Source organism: Nannobrachium achirus, assembly GCF_963921795.1.
Source record: "Nannobrachium achirus genome assembly, chromosome: 9".
NCBI classification, from domain to species: Eukaryota; Metazoa; Chordata; class Actinopteri; order Myctophiformes; family Myctophidae; genus Nannobrachium; species Nannobrachium achirus.
Window position 1 is genome coordinate 8,258,714 of NC_137818.1, and position 25,036 is coordinate 8,283,749.

The window sequence follows — 25,036 nt, forward strand, 5'->3', positions numbered from 1 at the left end:
GGGACCCCAGGAAAATGGTTTATCTTGTGCAGTATTTCAGTGGAACAGTTGGTTTAATAGATATCAAAATACATTCTTATCTTATCAAAGCAACCTTTCTGAACCTTAATCTTTTGAGATTAGCACAATATGATTTGATATTGTGTGATGTTGAAAATACTTTGTATAGAGTACATAATCTGCATAAAATTCTACATGCATTAAAACTCTGAACTCTGACTGGGGGGCTTTGGTAAAGTGGTCGATTAATGTAGTCTAATCATCGTCCTAACAATGTCCTGCAAATCAAAATATGAATGTTTGATGGCATGTCATTAAAATCTATCTTGACATGGCACACTGACTGACCATTACAAAAAGGTGGCGGTAGCCTGTCAATATAGGGCTATGCTTTCCCCACACTTGTATTATATTATGTCTAATTATGACTAAGATTCAGCACCTTTTATTTTTCTGTGCTGAGAATAGATATAAAATACCCTGTATTGCACTTGGGAACGTCTCACCTTATAATACAAGTGGAGCCAATGTTGAAACATGTCAAAGAGTTTAGTGGCTGTGTTGAAGCCATACCATTTGTATGCTGTATGATCGATACTGCTCAGCATGTCAGGCACATTATTGAATGGTGTCAAAATGACAATGCAAAACTATTGTTCAGGCTACTTTGTGACAAACTTTATCAGAGAGGTTGGATCCTTGTTGTTCGCTTCACCATCTTGCACACAGTACACGGATTGAAGTCCATCCAGCAGGGATTGAAGTCCATCCAGAGAGCATGGATTAGTCAGGACACCATCAATACAAGTTTTGACTCTTGCAAGGATCAAACAGTTATGTGGAACCATGTAAAATACATTATAACACCAGATTGTAGAGGCAAGAATAATTGGAAGTTGACAAACTGAATGTTCATGGGCTTGTGTATAATGGATTTATTCAAAATACACTTTTTCACTTTTTGTTCAAGTGGTGAATAACAATTCTGATTGTGGATAGTAATTCAAAAACCCCAAACACATCTGTATTCATAGTAAATGTCAGACTAAATAGATTACCAAACATATAAATTAACTTTCAAAACAGATTCACTTTTCAAACACATGGTAAAAAGAATAAGAGACACAAACACAGTAGCAGATATAGTTTAAAATGTTTATTAACAAACTGTTATTAGTACCTTTACTTTATGCAACACCATAAATATCTGTGCTATTATAATCAATGGTTAGTGGTTATGATTTTACCTTATGCAACACCATAAATATCTGTGCTATTATAATCAATGGTTAGTGGTTATGATTATATTTAACAATGTTATGGTTCAATTGTAAGATTTGTATGTTATGCTAAAGTTAACAGTTTTACTATTGACAGATATTTTACTATGGTTTATATTGATGTCAGATTGTTATTATTAGTACTATTATTGTCAAAACTAAAGTGGTGTAAAGTCTTACAAAATATGTAAGTGCTTGGCTTTAAACCTCAGCTATACTGGATATGTGCAAATGTTTTTATTTTATTTTATTTTTTTACTTTTACTCCACTACATCTTATCAAACATTATATTTTACTTTACAAATGTTGATTACTAACATAATACATTAACCACTACATTTAAAATTACATTTTGACTATTTGCTATTTACAAATTTTGATTATTAACATAATACATTAACCACTACATTTTTAATTACATTTTGACTATTTGCTATTTGAAAATGGCTGATCTACAATACTTTTAATAGTTTTTCTACACATTTATGCAAGCTAAACATTTGTAGTAGTTACCAAAACTGCAAAAAATATATATTTTAACCCTTCATTACCTATTTTAGATTTTCCAGGGTGAAGCGAAAAACCCCTGCCTCCTAATTTCAGAGTGCAGGGGGAAAAATGGTTCACCGACCCCTCAACGGCGATCAAGCAAGCTCCTGGAAAATGTATTTAAATAATAACTAACATTATGCAACTGATGAACAAATGTAGATATTGTTTAGTTACTATTTTTGTAAATATTAACACAATACATTACTTCATTGCTAATTAAATGTTGACTATTGAAACCTGTGAAGTGTTACATTTTGCATGTATATTTTTAGACGTGTGCTATTTTCTGTACATTTTGATGCCAATACTTTTGTATGTTTAATCAAATAAATTTGGAATACTGAACATTACATTTACTTACTAGAAGACTATTTCTATCTACTTTTAAGTCAAACATTGAGTACTTTTACCACCACTGTAAATATTTATATCTAACTTTTGAGTCAATTAAAGATGTTGAACTGTTAACTAACATTCTGTAATTGATTAACTAATTTAGTCTAACCAGGTGCTGCAGGCCTAAAAACAAACAGTGGGTTAAGAAATGATCAATATGCACATGCATATATAAGATGGGTCATGAACAGGCAGTATAAAATCCAAAGTGGCATTTGGTTAAAGATGGTTAGTCCATGTTTTTGTAATCCAATTTAGGGATGGCCAATAATGTCATTCTATGTGAGCTTATATAAATTCAGTACCACATGTCCATGAGCCAGAGCAAAAATTAAATGAACAAAGACATATTATTTTCAAAGAACATTCCTGAAAGGTAGAAAAAGGTTAAAGGCAGAACAATTCAAACATCTGTTAGCACTGTAGAATCACTCAACGGCATCTGAAAAACAGGGAAAAAAGTGTTAGTATATTTAACCAATGCAGACGGTTCACAATCAACATGACATGACTGAAATAAAGTATTCAAATGAAGAAACAGAAATTAGAATTTACCCCTGTAAAGCAGAAAAGTGTTAAAGACATAACAAGTGTCTAACAAGGCCACAATAAGAAATGTACTCGCAACTCAACATTTTATTGATATAGTACATGTAACATTACAATGGTCAAGGTTGTACATTGATTAAACAAACATTACATAATGTAGATCAACATGACATGACTGAAATAAAGTTATCAAATGAAGAAACAGAAATTAGAATTGACCCGTGTAAAGCAGAAAAGTGTTAAAGACATAACACGTGTATAACAAGGCCACAATAAGAAATGTACTCGCAACTCAAGATTTTATTGATCTAGCACATGCAACATTACAATGGTCAAAGTTGTACATTGATTAAACAAACAATACATAATGTAGATTAGTACACAACAATCACATAATGTAGATTAGTACACAACAATCACAGAAAGCAATGGGTTGGTTGGTTAGTTGGTTGGCGTTTAGGTGAGTAGGTCAAATCAGATTTGAGTTTTGGGAAATCGATTTCCATTATTTGAGGGCTATGTGTACCAGTAAGTGATGCATCTTGTGCATTGTAATGTATTACTGGTCTGATTTGACCTTTGTGGGACTAGAGCCTGCCAGGAGTGTGTTGATGAACAAAGTTCATCCATAGCCCCCATAACATCTCTGGTGTCCACCTTTGGGCAGATATCACCGTAAGTTCAAGTGTCATTGTGCGATTTTAAGTGTAGTTATATATATTTTACATTTAAAATGTAGTTATATATATATTTTACATTTAAAACCAACCCAAAGCGTTTCCATGAGACAAAAACCTATAGAACAGTCTATTCACAAAGGATTGGCCCTAACCCTAGTTATGAACATTTTAGTGACATCAGAGGCCCGACACGATGCTTTTATTGTGAAGCCAAGCGTTCCTGAACTTCTTTACTCCTGGAGGTTTCTGCATCAGGAATATAGCCGATCTGCAAGCCCGCGACGCGTTGAGCTTGTAGAAAAGTAGGTCTGCGTGCTGCCAGTGTTTGCAAGCACGTCCTGCAGTCTATGCACTAGTCATCTTCGGTGGACAATACGCAATACACAGGATTGTGATAGCTGTAGTATGTACGTAGCACTCCAGACTGTAGACATTGCTGTGGTCTTGAGATGTACATGTGATCCAACAGCGTGTTCTTTTCTGTGGTGGCCTCCTTGATGAGTTGTGCATATCCTCTGGACTCTAGAAGCCTTGTTATGGGCCCAGGAAAACCGTTCAGTAGGTCTTCGTTGAAGTCTCCACAGACTACGATGGGCTGGTGATCCATAACTTCCAAGGAGTCCAGAAGCGCCTTCAGGTTCTCCATAAATGGGTTACCATAATGTGGTGGTCTGTACACCGCAGCGATCAGAAGCTTGACAGGGGACTCGATCTTTACTGCCACAAACTCAAGGTTTGTCACATTGTGAAGGTAACGCTTTTCACTAGCCTGGAAATGGTCCCTCACATACACAGCGACGCCACCGCCGTTCTGTTCTGCACGTTCAGGTAGCTTTGCATATGACACGTGTCTGTTGCGGCTGAACATGGTGTAGCCGTCCAATTGCAGACTGTCAGCCACAAAGGAGCCAGTGAGATGAGTTTCTGTCAAGCACAGGACATCTGAAAGTGTCAGCTCGTGGTGTCGTTTGAGGTCCTGAATGTGAGCCGGTAGACTTTGAGTGTTGTGGTGGACAATCGTCAAAGTTTGGGCTTGGGCCGTCGTCTCTCGAAACTTCAACAGTGGCATGACACTGTCCAGAGACGCAGTCTTCATGGACTCCAGGGCAGCTGTGATTTCAGGATCAGCCCAGATTCTCTTCTCATCAAAGTCAATGATGTGCAATCCTTGCAGTGTCGTTGTCCTACTGAGGGCAACGTAGGCCATGCCTGGTAGGAAGACCGCTTTCAAGGAAACCACTGCGGATTGTGTAGTCTTCCCTTGGACTTTGTGAGACGTGCAAGCATATGCCAGCTTGATGGGAAATTGCCTGCGAATCACTTTGTGGTTACTCAGGTTTTCCTCCATCCTCTCGACGTACACCTGTGTGGCGCCAGGCGTAGTTCTCCGGTACTTCAGTCCTGCTTCAGGCTTGTCTAGCACCAGCCAAAGCTTGGTTACTGTAGTTCCGTCCCTGTCGACCCGCATGTCAACACCATCAATCTTGCCAAATGTGCCGTTTACAAGGCCATCCTCCACGTCTATGTTCCTAGTGATCATGACAGGGGCGCCTTCTGCAATTTGCAAGTTGTCCTCAAGATCCTTGTACTCTTTACCTTTGTTGGGTTTTGAGCGTCGAGTCATGCGGTGACTAATTTCGTCTCTCTCGTAGTCTTCTGCAGGTATGTCAACGATGTGAGTGTGTAGCAGAGACAAAGTGTCCGTGTTGTGTTTTTTAACCTGAGGGTTGGTTGCGAAGATGTGCAAAACATCCTTAGGACAATGTTGATCATCAGTCAGTCTCTCACCAAGGAGTGCTCTGTCTGCATCGCTCAGCCGTTCCCTCTTGTCCTTGACTCTCAACCTATTCAGAAGTTGTGCATAGGGCACGTCATCCTTCTGTCGCATGATTTCTGTCAACGTGACCATCTCAAAGTGTTCACGCAGAAGATCCGGTTTGCCTTCTTCTGGCACGCAGAGCGGTTTTCCGCTTGCCGTTGGAGGGAGCTGGTAAAAGTCACCTACTGCAAGTACCGACATGCCACCGAAGGGTTTCTTACTGCCTTTGATCTCTTGCAGTCTCCAGTGAACGTAGGTAAACAATTGCTTTGAAACCATCGAGATCTCATCGATGACGATGATCTCTGCATTTCCCAGCTTTGCCCTCACATCATCCAAACTGTTTCCCAGCCCTTTGTAGGGTGGGTTGAGGCTTCTGGGCAACTTCAACAGGGAGTGCAGTGTGTTACCCCCGATGTTGTACGCTGCAGTTCCTGTAAACGCAGACAGCAACACCATGGGCATGGATGCATCTGCGTCTTCATACAGTCTGGGGAGTCGACGGAGAATCCTTGTTGCCTCACCGAAGATGCACCTTATCAGGTGTGATTTGCCAGTTCCAGCACCCCCAGTGACAAAGAAGAAGAACGGCTCGGGGTTCTGCTCAAGTATGCTCTGAAAGCACCAGTCACGTACAGAGTGAAACACGGAGGCTTGTGTCTGGTTGAGGTTTTGACACATTGTACGCAGATAATCCAGGCTCATTTGCGGGGCTACTACTCTATGTGCAGGAATTGTACCCACCTCATGATTGCTGAATTCTGGCACATCATCTCGTTCTTCCACGTCCAGCGGATCCTCGTCTTGTTCGGCAAGACATTCCATGCGATCCAGCTCGTTTTCTGGGGCAATGTTGGCCCAGGCATTTTCAACTGGGCCATTTTTCCAGAACTCCTCCACGGCCTCTTCCACCGCTTGACTGTACTTTTCGAACCTCTTCTTGTTCTCAGCAACAATCGTTTTCGCGGGCCAAATCTCGTCTGTTCCGGGCAATCTCACACACGCGGACTCGTAGAATTCCTGGTATGTGGGGAATGCTTCGGTTTTGAGGGTCGATTGATAGCGATGAGGCAGGTAGACTTTAAGCAAGTTGCCATAGAATTTCTCTGGCTCCTTCTTTTCCGAGAATTTTGCATATCTGACAACTGCATCCTTGCCCTGGCGCTTCTTAATGGTTCCCATGTTGTCAGACAACTTCACGCAACTTTCGGCTTTTGCTTGTTGGCCGTAGACCACCCTGTACTTGGATGCAAAGTCTGCTAGACACATGTTGTCAAACTCTGGTGTTTTGGGCCTGGCGTTGTACTTGTCCAGATATCCCTTCATCCACACTTGGTCCGAGTCGTCTGGTCTTTTCTTCAGCGCAGCGAGGGGGAGACTCATTTTCATTGCATCGTCATCCGTCGGGAGGAAGATAACGTCACGGGAGCATTTCTTCAACGGCATGCTGCAAGTCCTGGCCACTGCCTCCTGAGAGCTAACCTGCCTGTTTTTCACATAGGTTTGAACGAGTTGGTTCATGGCATCCCTCTCGGTGACTTTCGTCGGATCGATGCCAACTACTACCTGTTTCAGAAGTTCGCCCATCTCATGTTCTGCCTTGGATATGTAGGAGAGCATGTATGTGATTGCGATATGGTGATCCAGAACAAACTGGATATCCATGTTAGCATTCCAGGCCTTCAGGAAAACTGGGTTGTAGTTGTTCACAAAGCAGTCCTTCACGCCGCGCTTCATGAGGAGCACGCGGTTCTTCCTCATGTCTTCAAGACAGCTGTCGTACTCTTCGCTGGTCATATTGCACTTTGCCAGCAAGTCCGGTAGATCTGTCACTCCTGACGCAGAGTCCAGCAGCAGGTCGAAAATTGGTTTGAGTTTCGCCATAGCAGCTTCTGCTCTTGCCGTCTGTTTTTTGCCAATGCCTTCGGCACGCTTTGCCTTTGGTGCACTTTGGTTTGCGCCTTCATCCATGTCTTTGTTTGCTTCGCTTTCATCTTCTGTGCCACAGTCATTTCCAGTTGGATCAACCGCCTTTGGGTTTATTATGCAGGTTTTGTCCACTGGTGGCTTTGGAAATCCAAACCTGCATGTCCTCCTACCTTTCCTACAGGACTTTGTATGGTTTCGGCTGTGCATCTGAACCTGTAGGACAATTTGGTAAAGCACAGGATCTTCGTCCGGATCAGGCAGCTGGCACGAAATGTAGCGGTCTGCAAACTCGCAGATCTTCTCCTCTGAGTCAACGTCAAGGACGGGGGCGCCGTCGACCCACATTAATCCATGGAGGTGCGGGGACCCTCTGGCCTGAAACTCTATACGATGGAAGCAGTCGATGACGCGTCCTAATGGTAGAGCTTCTGAACGCACCAAGTTTGTGTAAGCGGAACGAACTCGCTTGTCAAACATTCGCATAGTTGTGACTGCGTTGCTTCTGAGAATGTCGCATTTCTCATTCCAGTCCAACTTTTCAAAATCCACGATCTGACCTTGCTGTGCTTTTATTGCCCTGATGACCTCTGGCCATCTGAACTCAGCCGCACTTATGGTCAAAAAGAAGGTGGGTGGGCCTAACTGACGGACCATGGCAAACAAGTCCAACAATGTCTTGTGCCAGTAAGCTGGAGTCCCTCTAATTGGTGACATGAATCGTGTTGCGTCTTTGTTTCTGACCAGTCTCTCGACTTCAGCCTTGTCTTGCAACATCTTGTTGGTGATCCTGCGACCATCCTTGGTTAAAGGTTTTCCTTTCTTTAACTGAAATGAGATGGTGTTTTTCGCAATGTGTGTCTCTGAGACACAATGTGCAAAGAAGAGAAAGCTTTGGTCTTTAGCGAACCGACCGTCAACACTGAAAAGTCTTGTGTTAAAGTAACGGCTTGGGGACAGTGGGATCCTTCTCTTCACGTCCAACGTGTTTGCTCCAGTTGGAAACAAAGTAGGGAAGGCCTTTGCTTCAAGGTTAGGGACAGTGCTGTAGCTGACAGGCCTGTTGCCTTCGGCGGGGGCAATGCTAAATATGCCATCTCCATAGGTCATCAATTCTTGTCCTATGTCATCTGCCTCCAAGCAACTGTCTAGGCCATGTCCAGGTCTCAGCGCATCTTGCTCATCTTCAGCACTGGGGGGATCTTGATCCACTGCCCGCGATGCGTCGAGAGCTTCAGTAGACTCCGCTACTTCCATCATTTCGGCCTCATCACAACTGTCCATGACTTCGTCTGTGGGCAGGTTTTCAACCTGGCCCTCCACATCGTCGTCATCGTCTCTGATTGGGATGTCTCTGTAGTTTGGGTTAATCTGGTTGAGTGTCCTCGCGCCCAGTATAACATTCCTCATATTGACAGTGTGAAACAAATAATGGCCTTTGTGCCGCAAACTCCGCTTTAGCTTCATTCGGTACAATCCGGATGAGCCGAGCCTTCTCGGTAAGGCGTTTATTGTGGTTTCCATCTGTGATGGCACACACACCACAGCACCATGTAAAGCCCCCTGTTTGCCTTTAGGAAGCGTGAGAATCTTGGCAAACGGTATGTGCAAAGCTAGGATTTGCCTTTCCAGAACATTCAGGTTGCTGAGCTCTGGGGGAATGGGTGCTAGCTCTAAATTGTTTGCGACAGCCAAGGCTGGCATTCTTCCAGCTTTCAGGGTGACCCGACAGCACTTGCATATCCACTCGTGATGCCTTTCTTCGGGGACAGTGCAGTCTTGCGGGCCTCCACATTGATCGTCACACGAATGGACGTATTTGCCTGTCAAGCAGGCGGCAACCAGCTTGCGGTTTTGTGTGAAGTCGGACCGATGGCAACAATAAACTTGTTCCGAGAAAAGCGCCCGATGGCACGTTGTGCACACATAAGTCGGGCCATCTTCTATGTCTTTCTGGAACGTGGCTATAGCGATTTCTTCTAACCTTTTCTGTTTTGCAGCTGCTATAGCAGCAGCTTCAGCTTCCCTCTCCTTTTCGTCATGTCTCAGTCTGAGCTGGACTTGACACAACACATTGTACCTACGTCTAACTTTCAATGCAGCGCGGACACGGCGGCGCAACTTGAAATACATGTCCGTTTTGCATTTGTGGGCCATGTAAAACTTCATGTGTTTCCTGACCTTCTCCCTATACTCAACATCTTCATTGAACCTTCTGTTGCCATATCCCTTCATCTTGACCTGATGCTGCTTTCTGAACAGCTCATCTTCCCTATACCTTTTGTTGCCATGTGCCTTCCGCTTGAGCTGATGCTGCTCTCTGAATTCCTCATATTCCCTGTACCTCTTGTTGCGATATCTCTTCTGCTTGTCCTGATGGTTCCCTCTAAACTCCTCATCATCCCTGTACTTCCTGTTGGCATATGCCTTCTTGTAATTATTTTGCCGTTCCCTGAATGTTCTCTCACTTATTATTCTCATGGCCATGTATTTCTGCATATAGGCCTTCCTCTGAGACCTAGGTTTTTCCTTACGATCAGATTTCAGCTGAGCCTCTCTTTCCCTTCTCATCATTCTCCGTCTACGTTCTTTATTCACTTTTCTGGCCCTATCAGGTGTTGTATCCGACATCACTATTGGGGATGGTTCATAGCCAACCTGCAAAGAATGTTTGGTGGTTGGATGACCAGTGTCAGATTCATCCTTGATAGTCAGATCAACAGGCTCTTTTTGATGCAGGTTGACAGGATGCATATGCATAGTTGACGGACGTGGTGACAGAGCACTTGTGTGTACAAATGTCACTGGCATGAAGTCAAACTGCATGTGGTCAATGCGTGACGAATGCAAGAAGTCGTTTAGCGTGTCAATCTGAGCAATGAGATCTTCTAAGCGAGTGAAGGTCATCATTACAGCTTTGCCTCCGTTCCATTCAGGCAAAGGTAGGCCATCAACACTTCTGTCATGAGAGTCAAACAGTCCATATCTTCCAGAACTGTCTCTAAACACAGCAATGGTGTACGGTGATACTGTAAGGAGAGCAAATTTGACATTTTGAGACAGACACTGAAGTCTTTCCTTAAGATTCAACCACCAATGTTGTCGGTGAGGCTCTCCCTGATCTCTCATATAGCCCATTTCTATGTTCTCTCTTTGGACAGAGTACCTATTGTGTTGGGTTTCCACAGTGAGTGGCGTTTCCTCCATAGATAGATGTTCGCTCCTAAATTGCCCTTGCCTTTTTATTTTTTCTATTGTTCTTTTATACAGACCATCTCCCTTGTCCAATATCTTGTCAAGATCATCCGTCTTCAAGTCCAGACCTTCATTTAGATGTGCCAGAAATGCCAGAGCCATGCATGTACACTGACGATTCTGTGACATTAAGGAAAATGAACGATGATTCTGGCTTTTGGATGCTTGCACAGATATCACAGAGGGTGGCGCGATGCATGGTTGTTGTACAGGGTCATTGTCGGAGAATTCCATGTCCTCGCATGGTTGTTGTCCATGGTCATCATGAGAAAGTTCCATGTCCTCGCCAATGTTGACTTTTTCTTCAACATCAGACTGTGCCTGTAGCTGAGGCTCCATGGCTGGACTAAAAGTTTCTCGTTTCTCTTCATCCTCCTCAGCGCAACCATTTGGTGATCTTTTACGTTTCCTGTCAGCCCACACTTTACTCATATGGATCGATCTTTGTTTTTTTCTCGGCATGATGTCAACGTTCTAGGTCTAAATTTGTGAAATATCCTCTCTTTAGCAAAAGAAAAACCTTCAAATATGTAGTACTAATCACATATCACTAAGCATAAAGAATCAACTTAATGTGTGTGTGTGTGTGTGTGTGTGTGTGTGTGTGTGTGTGTGTGTTAAACTAACCTTGTAGTAGTGTCACTCTGGGAAGGTCGGTCGGTCAATTGCAGCCGTGTCCAGATGTCTAGCCGCAGAACAGAAGAGCCCACCGGCCACAGCTGTAAATAATTTAAAAATACAGTATTTTAGATACAGAGTTAAACTGAACATACATGTACTAGTAAGTCTCCCTAATCGGGAGAAAAGCGACCGTAACGGTGCATACACAAACTTAATAATAAGCAGCGATGACCGGGCCCTCGCAGGTCTACCCACGTCACAAGGGGCAGCAGTTACACTATTACACTATTGCCCTATTAAACTATTACACTTATTGCACTATTACACTTATTGCCCTATTACACTTTCACACTTTTACACCTATGAAACTATTAAACCATTACACTTATTGCGCTATTACACTATTACACTTATTATGCTAATACACTATTACACTTATTACACAATTACACTTATTACACTATTACTTTATTACTTTTTGTTGGCTTCCTTCTGTCTCCTAAGACAATGGAGTATGCGCCAGGGATTAGTCAACTTTATTACACTATTACAATAATAAACTATACACTTATTACAATACTACACGATTATACTTATTCCGTTATTACACTATTGCACTTATCGCCCTATTACACTTATTTCACTATTAACCTTAATACAATATTACACTTATTACACTATTTCACGATTACACTTATATACAGGTACGGTTTAGTAGGAGTTGTGTCCCCTCAGCCATCGCCTGATTTAACAATCTGCTAAGCAAGCGCATCCGTCGCTAGGATTGTTTTTCTGTGAATAGTGGGGACCTGATGATCTGTCTTGTCACTCTTGTGATGTTTTGTGTTATATGGTTTTGTGTTGTTTTTGTGTTGAACAGACTGTGAAGACAAATTTCCCCTCGGGGACAATAAAGATTATTATTATTATTGCGCTATTACACTTATTGCACTATTACACTATTACACTTATTGTGCTATTACACTATTTCACTTATTACAATATTTCACTTATTACACTATTACACTTATTGCGCCATTACACTATTGCACTTATTACAAACCATTGAAAAGATATAGTAAATAGGAACTATCAATAATCAACCGATCAGAAGAGGGGCGGGGCTAAGTTACACCAATGAAGGACAAGTACTTTAGACCAAGTCCAATGACACCACCCAAAAGTCTGAGCGACAAACCGTTGAAAAGATATAGCAAATAGTACCTGTCAACTATCGACCAATCAGAATAGGGGGCAGGGCTAAGTTACACTAATTAAGGACAATGAATCTGAAACAAGTCAAATGGCATCACCCATAAGTTTGTACAACAAACCCTTGATGAGTTATAGCCAAAAAAGCAACAATCAAGTTTCGATGGCCGGGCCCTTGCATGGCTATTACACCATTACCCTATTAAACTATTACACTTATTGCACTATTACACTTATTGCCCGATTACACTATCACACTTTTACACATATTAAAACTATTAAACCATTACACTTATTGCGCTATTACACTATTACACATATTACACATATGCTATTACACTATTACAGTTATTACACTAATACACTTATTACACTATTACTTTATTACACTATTACAATAATGAACTATACACTTATTACAATACTACAGTATTACACGTATTGCGTTATTACACTTTTACACTCTTGCACGTATTGCCCTATTACACTTATTGCACTATTAATCTTATTACACTATTACACTTATTGCGCTATTTCACTATTGCACTTATTGCACTATTAATCCCTGTGCACTGACTTTCGTACGTGTATGTGAAACTTTATTCTGTAACCGTCTATGCGGAAAATGATGTAGGGGGCGCTATTGAGCCATTAGGCCACGCCCCCTTTTGATTATTTTTAAATACGTAATTTTTCGCCACTTGTGATGTGTGTGCAAAGTTGCACAACTTTTGGAGTATATTTTGCGCCTCAAAAACGCGATTCTTTATTGGGAATAATAATAATTAAAGCTGCAAGCAGCAATGACCGGGCCCTCGCAGCTCTACCCACGTCACAAGGGGTAGCAGCCAATTAGCGTTAGAATTTTAGATTCAGCATTAGCATTTGTTAGCATTAGCATTTGTTAGCATTAGCATGTGTAAGCATTAGCATTAGTTAGCAGTAGCATTTGTTAGCACTAGCATTTTTAACATTAGCATGTGTTAGCATTATCATGTGTTAGCATTAGCATGTGTTAGCATTAGCATTTGTTAGCATTAGTATGTGTTAGCATGTTAGCATTAGCATTTGTTAGCATTAGCATTAGCATGCGTTAACATTAGCATGTTAGCATTAGCATTTGTTAACATTAGCATGCGTTAGCATTAACTTTAGCATGTTAGCATTAGCATGTGTTAGCATTAGCATTTGTTAGCATTAGCATGTTAGCATTAGCATGTTAGCATTAGCATGTGTTAGCATTAGCATGTGTTAGCATTAGCATGTGTTAACATTAGCATGTGTTAGCATTAGCATTAAAATTAGCATGTTAGCATTAGCATGTGTTAGCATTAGCATTAGCATTTGTTAGCATTATTACGACAAACGGTTCATGAGATATAGAGGCACTTTGTTTGGTGAAGGGCACTTCCTGTTTGGCAAAGGAAGTGCCAATTATGGTTAAGGACTCTCAATCAAGTCATATGACATCAGTGACGAGTCTGTACGACAAACGGTTCATGAGTTATAGAGGCACTTCCAGTTTGGTGAAGGGCACTTCCTGTTTGGCGAAGGAAGCGTCAATTAAGGTTAAGGACTCTTAATCAAGTCATATGACATCAGCCACGAGTCTGTACGACAAACGGTTCATGAGTTATAGAGGCACTTCCTGTTTGGTGAAGGGCACTTCCTGTTTGGCGAAGGAAGCGTCAATTAAGGTTAAGGACTCTTAATCAAGTCATATGATACCAGCCACAACTCTGTACGATAAACGGTTGATGAGTAACAGCCAAAAAAGGGGACAATCAAGTTTCGGCAAATCAGAAGAGGGGGCGGGGCTTAGTTAAACCAATTAAGGTGAAGGACACTTAGTCAAGTCATATGATACCAGCCACAACTCTGTACGATAAACGGTTGATGAGTAACAGCCAAAAAAAGGAACAATCAAGTATGGACCAATCAGAAGAGGGGGCACTTCCTGTTTGGTGAAGGAAGTTTGACGCTTCGCCAGGGGCACGCCGTTTTACGAAAACTCACGATTCGCACAACTTTTCATCGTTAAGGTGTCTTGAGTATGCCGAGCGAACTTGAAGTTGATCCGATTAACCCCCTAGGAGGAGTTCGTTAAAGTGCGACACGTGAAAACGCGCCAAAACGCCACTAATTAGTCAAAATGTCTGACTTCCGGTTTGGTTTCGGACATGGCGCCAAGAGACTTTTTTGTGAGTTCGGACATGATACAGGTGTGTACCGATTTTCGTACTTGTAGGTGAAACCGTATAGTGGGGCTGTTGCGTTGAAATTTTGTAGGGGGCGCTGTTGAGCCATTAGGCCACGCCCCCCCCTTTTTTATACGAAATTTCTCGCCACTTGTGATGTGTGTGCAAAGTTGCGCAACTTTTGGAGTACGTTTTGAGTACTATTTTTACACACAATCCAGGAGCATTGACAGGCCTGACACACACACACACAATCCAGGCCATTGACAGGCCTGACAAGGCTCGGCTGACACAAACACAGTACGTCGTCAATTCACCATACAGTAAAGGAGGAGGGGAGCGCACTTTTTATGATCTATATACCAGTTTGCTTGTTTCTCTCGCATAAATCTGGCAACACTCTTCCTTCCACTGTCCAGTGTTTTGTTTTATATACCAGTTTGCTTGTTTCTCTCGCATAAGTCTGGCAACACGCTTCCTTCGTCCCTCCACTGTCCACAGTTTGGCTAATGGCTAACACTAGCTCCGGTAGAACTGGTCGTTTTAAACTCTATAAAGGGAATTAAAAATGCTATCCTTAGATCGCCAACATGTGTTGTCCCTATACTCCCATGGACTTTGTTTGGAATTATCTTTGTTGTTCTTCAGCAACGTTTGACGTTACGTGAGTTATCACGCACACACACATGCACACACACACACACACACACACACGCACACACACACACCACACTCGCCTGGCCTGGCCTCAGTGTGAAGGAATGGCACTCTCTGCTGGACAACATATTTCATTACACTACCTTTTAATGCAGTCCACACAGCTCACAGCACTGCCTAGATTTTTAATTATTTATTTTTATATTGGATAAATTTCACCGATAAGATATAAACCGATATGCCCAAATAAGGCCATATGGGGCCGATAATATCGGTGGCCGATATATCGGTCGCTCACTAATGTTGATTACATGACTTTAGAGATACTGTGTACCGCTTTGTGATTTTAGGCCAAAATCTGTAGGAGCAGTGTCCAAAAATGTGATTGAAAAGAATCAGCCTGATGGTGGTGCTAAAATGGGACAGATCCATGTTGATTAGAGTCTAGTACACAGTATGTCTAGAGTCTAGACATACTAGACATACTGTGTACCGCTTTGCATGATTTTAGGGCAAAACCTGTAGGAGCAATGTGCTTTTTTGCAAGGCCTCAAGGTGGCGCTAGAAGAGGGCCACTTGAGAAATGAGGTGGTTTGGCAGCCAAGGAGTGTGTGTGCAAAGTTTGGCATGGATAGGGGCAACGGTGACGGAGATATGAGTAGGGTAAAAGTGTGACAGACTGAAGGCCGGTGGAGGTTTGGATAGTAACTGTAACATGCACATTTGTTTGTCCGTCACATTTGGGGTTAATTAAATTTTTGTCATTTTGCAGATACTCCAACTCCAACTATAGTTAACTCTAAAGTTAAATCATTTCCCGAACTAATATTTTCATCAGGCAAGAGAATTTTTTCTTTATATTTTTTAGAAAATTGGAAAATGGCAAGGGCAGGCAAGGAGACATGTTTACAGCTTGTAGATCGGCTGTTTTTGCTACTTGACATGAAGCAGATCATTCATTTACAAAGTTATAAATCCAGAGATAAGAAGTTTCTGGCCGACAGTATATGCAATGTGGCCTTCTGGAGTGAGTGGAGAAATATTGCGGCCCTCTCCATCATCAAAGTTGACCACTCCTACTATAGAGGTACTGTGTAACGATATGCGTTATGTTTGTACAAAATCTGTAGGAGTACTGTAAAAAGCACCTCCTGGTAGCACTATGCCAGGCCCATGTGAAAATGTGGGGCAGAGGTTCTGCTGAACTGCTGCTTACAGACAGAAACACAAAACACAAACAAGGTGCAAAACGTATTTTCAAACATACTAAAATCCATTATGCACATGTAGTCTAGTAATTCTAGGAAAAAAATCCACTCAGGTTGGAAAAAATTGTGTTATTTAGTTTCTCAACTGATTCTGACAGGAAATTAGGTCTTCTAGCCAGGATAAAAAATCTACCATAATCTGCTCACTGCAAATACCCACAGTGGCCAAATCAAGTTGGGCTCCCATCGACTTTCTATACAGGAGGAAAATACCCAGAAAAAAAATCTGCTTTAAGTAGGATGTGAGGGGTCTAACTAGGGGTTTGTCATGATGCTGAATCCATTGCAAGCATTTGTTTTGCACAAAAAAACATTCCTTGGGCTAAAATGGCCCCAGAAAATGATGGTTTAGTGATGAAAAGTGATGAGTCATCACTTTTCATCAGTTTTGTGGGCGTTTTCTGGGGCCAATGAATGTTTTTTGTGCAAAACAAATGCTTGCAATGGATTCAGCATCATGACAAACCCCTAGTTAGACCCCTCACATCCTACTTAAAGCAGATTTTTTTCTGGGTATTTTCCTCCTGTATAGAAAGCCGATGGGAGACCAACTTGATTTGGCCACTGTGGGTATTTGCAGTGAGCAGATTATGGTAGATTTTTTATCCTGGCTAGTAGACCTAATTTCCTGTCAGAATCAGTTGAAAAACTAAATAACACAATTTTTTCCAACCTCAGCTTTATTTTTACTGGACTAATGTGGAAAGTTTGTCCGTCACATTTGAGGTTAATTACAATTTTGTCATTTTACATCAACTATAGATTTTTTTTTAATTGGAAAATAGCAAGGCAGGCAGGGAGACATGTTTAGAGCTTGTAGATCGGCTGTTTTTGCTACTTGGCATGAAGCAGGTTCATTTACAAAGTTAAAATGCAGAGATAAGAGGTTTCATGCCGACAGTATATGCAATGTGGCCTTCAGGAGTGAGTGGTGAAAAATTGCGGCCTTCTCCAATAACAAAGTTGGCCACTCCTGCTATAGAGGTACTGTTTAACGATATGTGTGATGTTTGGACAAAATCTGTAGGAGTACTGTAAAAAGCACCTCCTGGTAGCACTATGCCAGATAAGCAACTGTCACTTCGCATACACAAAGAAGGCAGTCGTAGCCAATCAGGAGGGAATATGGGGATTTGGGACAGATCCATGTTGATGACATGACTTTAGAAATACTGTCTGACAGCCGGTGGAGGTTTTGATAGTAACTGCGACCTAACGGCAATTAATGGTTTACATACTAAAATCCATTATGCACTTGTCATGGATATGAGTAGGGGAAAAGTGTGACGTGCCGGACAGACAGACAGACAGACTGACTGACAGGCGGTGGAGGTTTTGATGGTTAACTGCACCTGACGTCGCAATTAATGATTTACATACTAAAATCCATTATGTGCATGGAAAGTTTTTCCGTCACATTTGGGGTTAATTACAATTTTGTCATTTTACAACAACTATAGAAATCAAAAGTTCAATATTTCCCAAACCAATATTTGCATCATATGGCAAGAGATATCGTGTAGCAATTCTTTTTTTAGCTTGCAGATAGCTGTTTTTGCTACTTGACATGAAGCAGGTCATTCATTTACATTCAAGTTAAAAAATAAGTTTCTGGCCGACAGCATATGCAATGTGGCCGTCTGGATGAGTGGAGAAATATTGCCATCATCGAAGTTGGCCACTACTGATATAGAGGTACTGTGTAACGATATGCGTGATGTTTGGACATGGTAGCACTATGCCAGGCATATGTGAAAAATGTGGGGGAGAGGTTCTGCCCTGTCATCCAGGGAGTGTGTGTGTGGTCAGTTTCGCTGCTCACAGACAGAAACAGACAGAAACAAGGTGCAAATCATATTCTCAGACATGCCTTTGGCCTGGGGGAGAAAATAAAGTGTGCGCTAAAATAATATAGAAAATGTATCTTCAGAATTGTAATGGCATCGAGGACATACATTCTGGTGTCAACCCCAATTATTATTCATTTAGTAGACCCTCCAGAAAAACTTGATTCTGTAATCACTTAGGTGTCAAACAACAAACCTCAACAAACCACATGTGTATCTCTGCATCTACACATCCTAGAGTGCACTCAGCAGTTTGGGAATGTGTTCGTTCAGCGACCCCTCAACACCTAAGTCCACACAGGCACTAAGATAGATAGATAATAGACTGGGGACCTAAAACTATGACATCAGTCTATATAAAGGTATTACAATTGAACTGTAGCTTTCAACTTTTTCAAGCCACTTCCCCCCAGACTAATCATATTTTAAATGGGGACCCCTCATGCTGACAAGCCTAAGTGCTTGTCAATTTAGTTTCCCTGCACCACAGATAAATATGGTGAAATAGCTGATTTGCAAACTCACTACACCTCTCATTGAACTGGGGAGACCCCACCCCTAAAAGCACTTGGAATTACAGACATGACATTTAGTTTTGACTCTTAGGGATGAGCAACCGGGAACCACTATCAGCTAATAGTGATATACAGTATATATGTATGGGTCAATTTAGATCCCCTGAAAACTTGGGTCAGGATTTACACAGTATTTTTAGAATCAACCTCAGTCCTAAATGGGTGAAGTATACTACTAAGTAGGCTAATGCAGATGTATTTGCCAGTGGTACAAATTCAAAATAAGTATGGAATCATCCATTTACTTTCAAAATGTGTTTGTAAATGTCTGCTTGAACAGTACTGCTGAGTCTGCTTAGCTAGTAGATCTGCTATTTTTGGCTAATGTTCTACTATAATAGGGATTCTAGGGTTTAAGTGGTTAATCCTATCACACAAGGATTTGGCGGCCCCCCTGTAGTAACTCTGAGGACCCCCTAGGGGTCCCGGACCCCCTGTTGAAGACTCCTGTTCTAGTACATTAAATTAGTCCTCTGCATCTACTTGGGATGTCATTAACGGTTAATTTACCAGCTGGTTAGCCGTCAAGTGTGGGGGTCAGCAGCAATGACTGCATGTCTACAGTTCTAGTTTTTTTTATTTATACAGCGGGTCCCATGTCCAAAATAGCAGATCTACAAGGTCAAAATGTGTTGCATGAGCCTGCAGTTGTCAGCAAATACAAAAATCCACTGCCATGCACATTTCTCATGGATGTTATAGTTGATCTTCAGAGACATGAATGGAGATCACTGTTACATCTGAAACTATTTGATTTGCGTGTGTCAGTTAAAACAAACCTTGCAGTGTCAGTCAGTCTGGGAAGGTCGGTCCGTCACCAACAGCCGTGTCCACCAAAAGAACAGAAGAATCTGTCGTCGGGTCACAGCTGAAAATAATTCCAAAAATACTGTATTTTAGACCCAACTGAAGATACATGCATTATTGATTTACACACTGAAATCCATTGTGCACATGTGACTTGGAAAGTCATATTTTAAGTAGTTATTAACAATTGAATTCACCCTTTGTTAGCCTTCTGGTTGGTCCCTGACTGAGCAACCAGCAGGCTCTATGTGCCTTGTTCTGCCTTTTTAAAAATAAAATAAAAAATAACCGATCTACAAGCTCACAACGCCTCGCAGTGCAAGACGTTGTGAGGTCTGCTATTTTTGGCTAAAGTTCTCAGAATATGGACGCTAGGGTTCAAGTGGTTGATATAGAAATGGAGAAAAAAAGCAGGCTTGTCCCACCCTGGTTCTGCATTTTTATGTTGAATTTGCTAAAACATAATTTTTGAAGAAGAAATAAAAACATAAAAACATGCTGAGTCACTATACTGTCACTGAGCAGCTTCTGTCTCTGCATCTACACATCCTAGCTAACGGAGTGCACTCAGCAGTTTGGGAATGTGTTCGTTCAGCGACCTCTCAACCCTAAGACCACAGGCAGGGTATAGACTGGGGACCTAAAATTATGACATCAGTCTATATAAAGGTATTACAATTGAACTGTAGCTTTCAACTTTTGCAAGCCACGTCCCCCACCCCAGACTAATCATATTTGAAATGGGGACCCCTCATGCTGACAAGCCTAAGTGCTTGTCAATTTAGTTTGACCCTGCACCACAGATAAATATGGTGAAATAGCTGATTTGCAAACTCACTACACCTCTCATTGAACTGGGGAGACCCCACCCCTAAAAGCACTTGGAATTACAGACATGACATTTAGTTTTGACTATTAGGGATGAGCAACCGGGAACCACTATCAGCTAATAGTGATATACAGTATATATGTATGGGTCAATTTAGATCCCCTGAAAACTTGGGTCAGGATTTACACAGTATTTTTAGAATCAACCTCAGTCCTAAATGGGTGAAGTATACTACTAAGTAGGCTAATGCAGATGTATTTGCCAGTGGTACAAACTCAAAATAAGTATGGAATCATCCATTTACTTTCAAAATGTGTTTGTAAATGTCTGCTTGAACAGTACTGCTGAGTCTGCTTAGCTAGTAGATCTGCTATTTTTGGCTATTGTTCTACTATAATAGGGATGCTAGGGTTTAAGTGGTTAATCCTATCACACAAAGATTTGGCGGCCCCCCTGTAGTAACTCTGAGGACCCCCTAGGGGTCCCGGCCGGACCCCCTGTTGAAGACTCCTGCTCTAGTACATTAAATTAGTCCTCTGCATCTACTTGGGATGTCATTAACGGTTAATTGACCAGCTGGTTAGCCATCAAGTGTGGGGGTCAGCAGCAATGACTGCATGTTTACAGAAGTGTGGGGGTCAGCAGCAATGACTGCATGTTTACAGTTCTAGCTTTTTTTATTCATACAGCGGGTCCCATGTCCAAAATAGCAGATCTACAAGGTCAAAATGTGTTGCATGAGCCTGCAGTTGTCAGCAAATACAAAAATCCACTGCCATGCACATTTCTCATGGATGTTATAGTTGATCTTCAGAGACATGAATGGAGATCACTGTTACATCTGAAACTATTTGATTTGCGTGTGTCAGTTAAAACAAACCTTGCAGTGTCAGTCAGTCTGGGAAGGTCGGTCCGTCAACAACAGCCGTGTCCACCAAAAGAACAGAAGATCTGTCGTCGGGTCACAGCTGAAAATAATTCAAAAAAGACTGTATTTTAGACCCAACTGAAGATACATGCATTATTGATTTACACACTGAAATCCATTGTGCACATTTTAAGTAGTTATTAACAATTCACCCTTTGTTAGCCTTCTGGTTGGTCCCTGACTGACCAACCAGCAGGCTCTATGTGCCTTGTTCTGCCTTTTTAAAAATAAAATAAAAAATAACCGATCTACAAGCTCACAACGCCTTGCAGTGCGAGACGTTGTGAGGTCTGCTTTTTTTGGCTAAAGTTCTCAGAATATGGACGCTAGGGTTCAAGTGGTTGATATACAACGGGTAATGTGACAAAGGCCCTGACAGTATGACTCAGACATATGGGTTGGATTGACAGTGAGGCACAGGTGTGAAACAACAAAGCTCTCGTACAGGGGTCTTCAACGTTTTCAGGCCAGGGACCCCTTGGCTGAGAGTGAGATGAAGCAAGTACCCCCAATACAAATTGTGTAAAATTGTGTTGCCGAATAAAACTGTTCATAGATTTCTTAGACAGACTTGTTTGATAGCACTGTCATCCTATTGTCATGTGTATTTTCATACATTTAACCACTTGAACAGTCAAATATTTTAATCTTTTTCCCACTACAAACCTCTTTGCCAAAAATAGCCGATCTACAAGCTTACAAAGTCTCGCAGAGATCGGCTATTTTTGGCTAATGTTCTACTAGAATAGGGATGCTAGGGTTCAAGTGGTTAATGCAAAAAACATGATCCTATCACACAAAGATTTGGGCGGTCCCCCTGTAGTGACTTTGAGGACCCCCTAAGGGTCCAAGACCCTGTTGAAGACTCCTCTTGTACATGAAACGAGTCCTCTGCATCTACTAGGGATGTCATTAACGATCAGCTGGTTAGCCGTCAAGTGTGGGGGTCCAAAATAATCATAATTAACTGGGGACCCCCCACCCTGACAAGCACTTTGTATAACACGGTTATATTGTGAAATCATATTTAAACTGGGGACCCCCCACCCTGACAAGCACTTTGTATATTGTGAAAATAGCCGATCTACATGCTGTGAGCATGTAGATCAGCTATTTTCACAATTTCTGTCTCTAATATTTGACAATTTGGCCAACGTTTAATTTGACATTTTAGGAGTATTAAAAAGTCATTAAATTGTAACTTTAGAAATGTGCAGATACCCTCTATTCCCTTAAACTTTGGTTTGTTTACTGTTGAGTGAGAAAACAATGCTGCACATTCAGTTAATCATCTAGAGACCCCCCAAAATAATTTGGGAATCCCCCTGGGGGTCCCGACACACAGGTTGAGAACCACGGGCCTATGTGAAACATTTGGGGCAGTGGGAAACAGTCATGTATCATGTTGTGGTTCTGTTATGGCATCTATGGAGTGTGTGCACGGTTTCATGTTGATCGGTACCAGAGATTAGCAGTCAACAGACACATGGATGGACAGGGTGCAAAAAATATTCTCTGCCATGCCTTTGGCCTGGCAGAGACAACATTTGCTCAAATATTTGATTGTGACAGTCAGTTAAAACAGTAAGCTAATGCAAATGGATTTGCCAGTGGTACAACTTTACAAAATGTGTTTGTAAGGGCCTTTGCACACAGGAGCATAGCATTTTTTTCCGTTAGCCAATGAGTTTTTACCACAACCTTATCATAGATTCCATATAGCTGATCTACAAGCTCACAACAAACCAGGGGTCTTCAACATTTTCAGGCCAAGGACCCCTTAGTTGAGAGAGAGATGAAGCAGGGACCCCCACAACCTTATCATAGATTCCATATAGCTGATCTACAAGCTCACAACAAACCAGGGGTCTTCAACGTTTTCAGGCCAAGGACCCCTTAGTTGAGAGAGAGATGAAGCAGGGACCCCCACAACCTTATCATAGATTCCATATAGCTGATCTACAAGCTCACAACAAACCAGGGGTCTTCAACGTTTTCAGGCCAAGGACCCCTTAGTTGAGAGAGAGAGATGAAGCAGGGACCCCCACAACCTTATCATAGATTCCATATAGCTGATCTACAAGCTCACAACAAACCAGGGGTCTTCAACATTTTCAGGCCAAGGACCCCTTAGTTGAGAGAGAGATGAAGCAGGGACCCCCACAACCTTATCATAGATTCCATATAGCTGATCTACAAGCTCACAACAAACCAGGGGTCTTCAACGTTTTCAGGCCAAGGACCCCTTAGTTGAGAGAGAGATGAAGCAGGGACCCCCACAACCTTATCATAGATTCCATATAGCTGATCTACAAGCTCACAACAAACCAGGGGTCTTCAACGTTTTCAGGCCAAGGACCCCTTAGTTGAGAGAGAGAGAGATGAAGCAGGGACCCCCACAACCTTATCATAGATTCCATATAGCTGATCTACAAGCTCACAACAAACCAGGGGTCTTCAACATTTTCAGGCCAAGGACCCCTTAGTTGAGAGAGAGATGAAGCAGGGACCCCCACAACCTTATCATAGATTCCATATAGCTGATCTACAAGCTCACAACAAACCAGGGGTCTTCAACGTTTTCAGGCCAAGGACCCCTTAGTTGAGAGAGAGATGAAGCAGGGACCCCCACAACCTTATCATAGATTCCATATAGCTGATCTACAAGCTCACAACAAACCAGGGGTCTTCAACGTTTTCAGGCCAAGGACCCCTTAGTTGAGAGAGAGATGAAGCAGGGACCCCCACAACCAAGTTTGGGCGGAAACGGTGCTGTCTTTCACAATAAAACACCACCAGTTAGCTCATAGCCGTCAACTTGCAAAAGTACTTTTTCAGCCGTTTTAACGGCAAACGCCCGGGGCAGGACTCAACTTTATAACGAACTAAAAAGCTAACCTAACGTTAGCTTCGTTTAGACGACAGCAAAGGCATTAGCGCTGCTTTCGAGTTAGTTTATACAACATGGCAGTTTGCTATCAAGCTAACGTTAGCTTAAACACGACGCAGAACAAAAAGAAATGATCATGTTAAAGAAAGTTAATTACCTCAGTGTTGTAGGGTCCTGCGGGGAAAAGGAAAGATGTAACAATATCCAAGTAAATCAAATGGAATCGCTGTAAAATAGTAGCAATAAATCTGTGTGTAGTGTCTGTCTCGTCTCAACCAGGGTCTCAACACCAAACAAACAGCACGACAGCGTAAAGCAGTCTGAGGGGGCGTGTCCTCTGGTTTTAGAGCAGAAGCTTCTAGAATCAGCCAAAGAACCCTGGAATTCCGGTCTGTTGATTGGCTTGAGCCAATGACGTAGCAGGAAGTGTATGAGCTTGTAGTCCTCTCCTCCTCTCCCAAGGTTTTTTTATTGCCATTTTATGATTTATTATAACTTATAAGTATACAGGAAAGTGTTATTAACATTACTGTCCTGTTTAAAAATGAATGAATAAACAGTAGCATAACCAAGGTTACTCTTCTGTAGATAGATTAGAGATAGATTGTAACATTTAATTATCAATAAATATCCATTAAATAATAAAAAGATCGCTTTTATCCATTTAATAATAAAAAGATCGCTTTGTAAAATACAATTTATTTATTATTCAAAAGTAAGAAATACATTGTAACATTTAATTAACA

The 25,036-nt window shown here is 41.8% G+C and overlaps 1 protein-coding gene across 1 annotated transcript; it reads right to left on the bottom strand.

Annotated features, from left to right (window-relative positions):
- Nucleotides 1-1,141: 1,141 nt before the first annotated feature.
- LOC308291965 (uncharacterized protein) lies at nt 1,142-24,585 on the bottom strand. The gene is made up of 4 exons (XM_080734138.1): nt 24,448-24,585; nt 21,353-21,440; nt 19,616-19,704; nt 1,142-11,177 (listed from the first exon to the last, which is right to left on the bottom strand). The coding sequence occupies exon 4, from the start codon at nt 10,918-10,920 to the stop codon at nt 3,811-3,813; it is 7,110 nt and encodes a 2,369-aa protein (XP_080590264.1). The 5' UTR covers nt 10,921-11,177; nt 19,616-19,704; nt 21,353-21,440; nt 24,448-24,585; the 3' UTR covers nt 1,142-3,810.
- Between the last annotated feature and the right edge of the window lie 451 nt (nt 24,586-25,036).